Source organism: Carassius gibelio, chromosome A7 (genome assembly GCF_023724105.1).
Source record: "Carassius gibelio isolate Cgi1373 ecotype wild population from Czech Republic chromosome A7, carGib1.2-hapl.c, whole genome shotgun sequence".
Taxonomy (NCBI): domain Eukaryota; kingdom Metazoa; phylum Chordata; class Actinopteri; order Cypriniformes; family Cyprinidae; genus Carassius; species Carassius gibelio.
The window spans coordinates 32938771-32947150 of NC_068377.1; the positions used below are offsets into that span (position 1 = coordinate 32938771).

Genomic DNA, 8380 nt, shown 5'->3' on the forward strand with positions numbered 1-8380 from the left:
GTGGGCACAGCGTAATATCATACAGGTATAAATGTATTTATTTATTGATTTTTAAATAGCTTAATTAAGGTTTATGCTAGTTTCCATGATATAATTCAATATAAATCTTTTCATTACTATAGGAGCTGTTAGTTTGCTAAGTTTCAAATGATTATTAAACAGCAAGCACAAACTATGCAAAGCAGCAGCCCCTTCTGACAAACTCAGTGTCTGAATATGCTTACAAGTTTTCATTCCCTCCTTAAACCAGACTATTAGTGCACTAATGTAGGAAACAGTGAATGAGGCTAAAGGTGGGTGATTTCAAACACAACATTATTGTTGTTCAGGTGTGTTTAATTAGGGTTGGAGCTAAACTCTGCAGGACAGTGGCCCTCCAGGAACAGGTCTGGACCCCCTGACCTAAAGTGATATATGTTATTAGACTGAGTGAACAACTACAGGATATTTTTACAAAAATGTTTACAAAATATGCTTTTATTTGCATTAAAATAGTATTATTGATAGTATTATTTTATTGCATTCAAATAAATTTGAGGGATTCTTATATTTTGGGGGAAACTGACAGATCAAAGCACTGGATGACAGTTGCTCTGTAGTGGCTTGACAGAAAGGAGGTGTTTTAAGCTTGTGTTTTTCCAATGACTGCACATAGGGGGCACCAGTTCATAAGTTGACATGTTTTACAGGATATTATTGTTAGACCTCATGTGAGTGAACGTTCTGAGGATAAATAATAGTTTAGGCATCAAAAAGCATGCAAAGTGTGTGCAACAGCCACTGGAGACTTAATTATCTGGAACAGCTCATTACTGGTTGAGCTTCTGTACAATATTTAAACGTTCTCTGTATTTCTAGACTACATGCTACAGTATATATAAACTTAATTTTGTGAGTATAATATTATTGAAAAAATGACTGGTTATAAATAAGGTTGATCAAATAACACAGGACCTGTATAATTGTTTTTATTTGTATTTTTTTTTTTTATTTCATTCTGAACTTACAGTACTGTGTAGCAAGAAAATACAGAAAATAAAAGTTTAAATACGACTGAAAATGAGAGTTCACGAGAATTAGAATTTGCCAGTTGATATTAGGAGACACCAGAACCAGATTCACATGAGCACAAGAACAAAAGATAAGCCTCATCACATGCTATACGTCTTGGGTAAGAAGGCCTGAAAATTGACAACAGCCAATCACACATCATCTAAATTAGAAAGACAAGTCTTGACTCCCCTAAACCCAAACGTTTCACACACACACCCACACACACACACACACCTTACAAACACTCCATAAGATGTTGCCAAATGGACAGAAGACCTCAACTATGTTTAAAGTACGTCTGATATTTTTTTCTACCCTTAAGGACAGGTGCGTTGCTATAGAAGAGAGATTTGTTCTGCAAAGTTAATTCTCACCTTAGTGTATAATATTTTGGAAACAGTTATTCTGTTCTGATGATACTGTTTGTACTCTTTCCCTCTCAGGTTTCATCATATCTGCTGCTGTAGTTCAAAACAAAGTCCTGAAGTCCTTCACTGCAGGCGAAACTATAACTTTAGAGTGCTTGATATCTCAGCAACATGAAAACCACTACTACTGGTTCAAGTAATCTCTGGGAGAAGCTCCAACATACATCCTAAGTCTCTATGCTGAAACCTCAACACCAACATTTTATGGATACGTCAAGAACAACAAAAGATTGTCAGTTCTAAAGAGAGGAAATAGTTTTGCTCTAACCATAAAAGTTCCAAAGCCATCTGGAGTCTATTACTGCGGTGCCCATGACTATAATCTCATTACTTTAGTGGCTTGTTTTTAAACTACAGAGGTAAGACAACCTAGCATAAAGCAGTCATATCGCATCTCCTGGAAAAAAAAATAATAATTCACTGAATATCAAATAATGTAATAGTTCTCTTATTTCAGGATCACATATTAAGCAGTTTTTGTCTGCAATGGACTCAGGTACTTGAGTAAATGAGAATGAGTTTAACCCAGCAGACTCTGAATCTTCATTGTTCAGTTTCTCACTGACAAATGTGTTGGAAATCACAGTGTGATTTCCTGTCTACTGATTTACTGTCTACTGGTTCAGACATAAATCAGGAGATACACTTCCAGGAATCATTTATAAGCATGGAAACATAAACAATCAATATGAGAATAGCTGTGAGAAAGATTCACATTTACAGTCCCATATCTAAAATCTCCCCAAGAAGAACCTCGGTTTAACCAATGCTGGGACTTACTACTGTGCTGTGGCCACGTGTGGGGAGATACTGTTTGGGAATGAAAGTAGGCTTGAAATTCTGGGTGAGAAAAATACATACAGTATGATAGATCAAATCATATTGCAAAGCAAATTTAATTGCAGTTTAAATATTTAGAATGTTTTTTAAATCTTAGAACCTGAGACCACCTGGACTGACCTAAAGGTCCCAGTGGTAGCAACAAATATCCTGTGGCTGGGGATCATCGCTATCCTTCTATGTAAGAGAATATAAAAACAACAAGAAACATTTTCTGGTATTTACATATCAAGAATATTCAACGATGACCATATTGTATAATGTTGATTTTTAGAGCATTACTGACACTGATTATGATGAAGATTAAATTAAATCTAAACTTTAAAAATAAATTATTGTAAAATGATGAATTCTGATTTTAGAATTCATTGAAATATGTTTGAGAGAATTTGATTTAGTTGGAGCACTCGCAGTAAAACATACATGTAAAAATGCATACATTTTATTAATTTATTAATCTGTTAATGAGTTAAACTTTAAATAAACTATTTTGCTGAATTTCTTTGTTTAATATATGCAGTTATGTATAGAGTACTTCGGTGTTGGTTTTAGGGTGCAGCAGAGGAATTAAGCTTCGAAGCAGAACATTGGACGTTGTACAGTAAATTCCACTGCCAGAGGTTTAGTATCAAATAACAATTTTGTGATATTGTCTGCAATTAAATAATATTGTCTTATATGTGTTTATTAGTTATTTTTGCTGTTATGAGAGTTAATAAAAAGAATGCCATTGTCTTATCAAAACATTTGTCTTTTTATGTATAGTGATTTTATTAATATCCACAGCATGCAGTTACAAACACTGGATGATTCCTGGATGTTTCAAATATATTGGTGGGGGAAAAAAAAAACATTGTATATAAAAGGCCTTTTAATTTGCTGACAGCCCTTTTCTTATATTATTCAACTATTGATTTGTGAAAGCAACATACACAAAAATATAATATTTTCACGATTTTTTTGCGATCGATTGGGCATGAGACAGACATTCTTTGGTGAACTTGCATATCTGGTGTTACTTCCAACTGGCGGGTAGTTACAGAGTTTTTTTTTTTTTTGATCAAAACAATAAATGATGGCAGAAGTTTTGAATGAAACTCACACACAATATACCTTATTGATAGGCCTATGTCTTGATGACACTATCAACTCTATCTGGTCAACAGCTCAACAATATAATTAGCATTGTTTACCTGTTGTTGGGGAAGTCGTGGCTTAATGGTTAGAGAGTTTGAATCCTAACCCTAAGGTTGTTGGTTTGAGTCTTGGGCCGGCAATACCACGAATTTGCACTGAACCCCCAACTGCTCCCCGGGCGCCATAGCATAAATAGCTGCCCACTGCTCCGGGTGTGTGTTCACGGTTTGTGTGTGTTCACTGCTGTGTGTGTGTGTGCACTTTAAATGCAGAGCAAAAATTCTGAGTATGGGTCACCATACTTGGCTATATGTCATGTCACTTTCACTTGTTAAGACACTTTCTGAGAAAACTTAATCTGACTCTGAGGTTTTAGATTTTGTAGTATGGCCAGGTAAACTGCAGCTAAACTGATCAGTTCCAAAGTAACCTGAATTAATGCATGCAATAAAGATGTACTTTACTTTTTATATTTTTTAACTACTTGTTCTTGTTGATCCCTTTTTTACCGCCCATTTTTAACAATTAGCCACACATCTGTTTGCTATCAATAGTGTGTCTGAAATGGTAAATGTTGGTCCTAGTGGTGCAAAGCATTCGGCAAGTTTTAGAAGCATTATACAATAGCATTTCTGATTTAAAGACTTCATGTCGTCACTCCCTAATCCAGGCCCACTAACCAATCCAACTCTTTAACAGTGTAAATAACTCATAATACATCAAATAGCTTTAGACCGCCCATTTTTAACCATTAGCCACACATCTGTTAGCTATCAACAGTGTGTCTGTTATGGTAAATGTTGGTCCTTTAGTGGTGCAAACATTCTGCACATATTTTAAAAGCATTATAGCATTTGTTATTTAAAGACTTCATGTCATCACTCCCTAATCTAGGCCCACCCACCATCCAGCCATGTGTTTTTGAAGAAGAAAGAAGGGTGCTGGCTATGATTTTGTAAACCACTAGAGGGCTGTAGTGAGGGACGGTAATTACTCAAATTTGCTGATTATGTATTTTAACTCTAAACTGCATATGAGAAGGATTTTATACAGTGTAAAAAATAAACATGTACTTCATACTTATTTGACTTATTTGAAGTGCATTAAAAAGCCTATGTAGAGACTTTCGATAGTTCCAGTGCAAATCACTATGTATAACATCAAATATATAGTCCAGCAGATGTGAAACCTATTTTAGAAAATACACCGTAGGTTTATCTAAAACAAATATGTAAAAATGTAATTTAGATTTAAAAAAAAAAGATTACAATAATGAGCTGAAAATACAACAGATGGCCAAGCACATATTGTAGATGTCCACTCGTATGTCTACATAAATATTATAAGCTCCTTATAAGCTCCTTGTGCCCTTCAAAATGTAAAACAGCAGTCTACTACACAACACATTTAATAAGTACCATCATTATCATAATTAGTACCTATTATAAGAAATATTTTTAAAATTTAAAATGAGGTGTTACTGAAATGTGGAGACACTGGAGAAATTTAATGATATTGTTTTTGGTGTCCTATTGTTTTAGTTTTTGTTTAATGGGTTTCAGGTTTTCTCAGAGTTATGTTTTTATCAGCAAGTACACAGACTCATCCAGGACAGACAGGCATTATGTGGTGTCCACACAATATCCATGTTTCTGGATATCTGGGTGGTGTTGGCGCAGTGGATAAGACACATGCCTTTGGTGTGAGAAACCTGGGTTCAAATCCACTGTGAGACACCAATGTGTCCCTGAGCAAGACACTTAACCCCTAGTTGCTCCAGAGGTGTGCAACCTCTGACATATTTAGCAATTGTAAGTCACTTTGGATAGAAGCGTCAGCTAAATTAATAAATGTAAATCTGTACTGGTTCAAACAATCAGACCGTGCTGTACCCATTACTATTGTGCACATGTTATACACCGAAAGTCTTCAGAAGATTGAGCCAAATTATTTCAACAATTTCACAAAAGATCACCTGGTCATGGAGCAGTTCAGCAAAAAAAAAAAAAAAAAAAAAGATAACAGTTTTCATCAGTCACAGACTGAAGTGTTATATAATAACATTTAAAGTTTTTTTCTTGATCATAACCAATAGTAGATCTGCTTAGTGCTTGAGCCTTCATAAAATTAAAATCAGGGTAAAATCAAGTTTAATATTTTGTGGGCCAGGTAAAATGTCTGTAAATAATAGAATTCAGAAGTCAAAAATAAAAGTCATGTTCAAAGATACAATAAAGTCAAACATGCGTTTAAGTTCTTTGTACACCTGCTTTGGATCAATTTATTTTATAAAGAACTATGGAGAAACGATGGGGTGCTAAAGCAGTAAAAAATCATCACATCCTTATTAATATCTGATCAACAATTATACTTCTTATTTTAAACTGGAAATAGTAGCCATGGACTCGTCTGCTGATTGACAGGTTTGTCATAGTTTGATGTAAGCATAAGCCACACCCCCTCACATAAAAAAAGCACATTGATTCCTCATCTTAATTTCCTCTCTGTTTCAGTGCAGCAATGGTTGGTTTAATAATTTCAGTGCTGATGATCTGTGGCATGGGTAAGCATTATTAGACTATAATTACTCCAATTATACAAGATTAATGAATAATTAGTTCAAAAATCTAGTAAATATTAGGTATGAGATAGTTCTATATGGTTTACTATTTGGGGGAGCATTTTATTGTATGTTATCAGAGTTTAAAATATAAATATTAAAACATTTTTATTCCTCTTTTTGTTTTAGGCTCGTTTACAGCTGTTAAATCATCTCAGATAGTCAATTTGTCAGCTCAACCAGGAGAGAATGTCACTATTTGGTGTCAGCACACCTCAGGGACGGGAAAGAACACGCACTGGTTCAAGCAAACAAACAATTCTGTACCTATTGCCATTGTATACATGATGATAACCTACGAGTTTAAGGAACTACATGCTAATTATTTAAATGATTTTCAACAAGATCATATTCTGATGACTCTGGATATCAAAAACACCTCCCTGATCATTTTGAATGTGGATGTTTCTGATTCTGGTCTGTACTTCTGTGGTTGGGAGAACTGGGTGATGACATTTGGTGATGGAACAAATCTATACATCAAAGGTAATCTGTCCTTATCAGTAACACTCTTGTAGAGGAATTTTTTGAATTTTCAGCAACAAAATATATATAAAAAAACATGATACAAAATACATGTGGATAGGTTTTAATATGCTAAATGACTCTTGACTTTTATTGTGCAGAGAGGAGTGTTACACCACTGCAAAATGAAACAGAAATAACAAATAAAGGTGTTTATTATCTGACTCTCTTTAACACTCATAACATTCAAATAAAATAATGCTTCTGAGGAACTACACAAAAGTTATTTAAATTATTTTCTGAATGTTGGTTTGTTAAAGTGAAATGTGATCTAAATTTAACAGATCTCAAGAGGAGCCCGATTTCTACAAGAGACTGTTCTGAAAACATCTTTTATAACCTGACCTTTATTTTTGGTGGTATTATTGTTATACTCATCATCATTCCGCTCACAACGCTCATTATTAAGATACAGGAGAGAAACACACGGGAAAAAGGTAACAGGGCATCTATTCATTCAGAAGATTTACTTACATCGCTGTATGGATATCATTTGTTTAAATAACTTTGCAGTGATATAATTGGAAATAAAAAAGCTAAACCTATTTTTTGTGTGTGTGTCTGTTTCTGTTGCCGCAGATGCTGATCACCATGAAATACAACTTCATGAGGTAACGTCATTAAAATAAAAATATCCATTCTCTTAATGTGCAAAAAGTAAATTCGAATCCATAAACAAAAAGTATTATTTTATTTTTTTACTTTTACTTTTAGTCCTCTAAAATCTGCAATATGTATAGTATGTATTGGGAAAAATAAAAAAATATTGTAAAATTGAAATTAAAGACAAGGCTGACCAGTGTACAAAAATATTTTAATATGCAAATCTCTGCTATTCAAACGAGTTTAGATGAGAATAGTTATAAACCATACATATTTTTTTTCTAATATCAGTTTTTAAATATTACTTTTACATCTAAAACCTTCTTCAAGTATAGTATGTTAAATATAGTAAGATTGTTTTGCATACAGCCTGAGGGGGCTTTATCTGTTTAGCTCTAACCATGTCTTTAAAAAAGACAACAGGGTTGAAATAATTTTGTGAGAATACAACTCTTGAGCAGAACAATGCTCTGTTGTAGGGAAATTTAATATGGTTAATTAATAGAAGTAAAAACAAGGCACACCAATAATAATAATAATAATAATAATATATTATATATAATGAAGTTTGCTTGGGTATACAGTATCTTGCACGTAGGGTACAGCAAGAAAAATTTAATTAAATTGAATAAAATTAAAATAAATAAATCCAAATGTCCTGACTATTTCCCAGCTGTCCCAACACATTAGCAATGAATTTAATATTTTAACACCAGAGAATGTATCTGAATGCTAAGACCAATATATACACAAAATTATTGTTTCTTCATTGTTTTGCTAATCTGGTTTTCTTCTGCTCTACAGTTCTCAAAACACGAATCCAAGAGAACAGCCAGAAATACAGAGGATACAGATGTTGTGTATTCTGCTACTAGATAGTCCAACAATGGCACAAGGTCAAATATTGTAGCCTACTGTAATGTTTAAAAGCCATATGTTCATAAAGACTCTAATATTGAAACACTATTACTAATGCCATACATTTAAAGTGTATGTGAGCTCTGCAATGTTTAGTATTTTCGATGCAATAGAATTTGAGAAGATCAAATGTATTTGAAAGTTCTAAGAAGTTTAATTTAGATCTGTGTATATTTCCTGTCATTAAAATAAAAGCAGGCCCTTTCTCAAGAGGAGGGGGTTGTGAATGATATCATTTCCCTGAAAGGAAGAAGCT

At 33.6% G+C, this 8380-nt stretch overlaps 1 protein-coding gene and 1 pseudogene across 1 annotated transcript; both read left to right on the forward strand.

Annotated features, from left to right (window-relative positions):
• Positions 1-1122: 1122 nt before the first annotated feature.
• On the forward strand, positions 1123-2606 carry LOC128017529 (uncharacterized; annotated as a pseudogene).
• A 3361-nt stretch (positions 2607-5967) lies between these two features.
• On the forward strand, positions 5968-8085 carry LOC128017307 (uncharacterized). The gene is made up of 5 exons (XM_052602628.1): positions 5968-6021; positions 6208-6564; positions 6705-6752; positions 6864-7088; positions 8000-8085. Exons 1-5 carry the CDS (start codon positions 5979-5981, stop codon positions 8083-8085), a joined length of 759 nt encoding a protein of 252 aa, XP_052458588.1. The 5' UTR covers positions 5968-5978.
• The last annotated feature ends 295 nt before the right edge of the window (positions 8086-8380 follow it).

Bases quoted from the DNA above. Each gene is read 5' to 3' on its own strand.
- LOC128017307 (XM_052602628.1), top strand. From the start codon at position 5,979: ATGGTTGGTTTAATAATTTCAGTGCTGATGATCTGTGGCATGG. The intron at 6,022-6,207 runs GTAAGCATTATT...TTTTTGTTTTAG, and splicing joins GCTGATGATCTGTGGCATGG to GCTCGTTTACAGCTGTTAAA. The intron at 6,753-6,863 runs GTGTTTATTATC...GGTTTGTTAAAG, and splicing joins AACAGAAATAACAAATAAAG to TGAAATGTGATCTAAATTTA.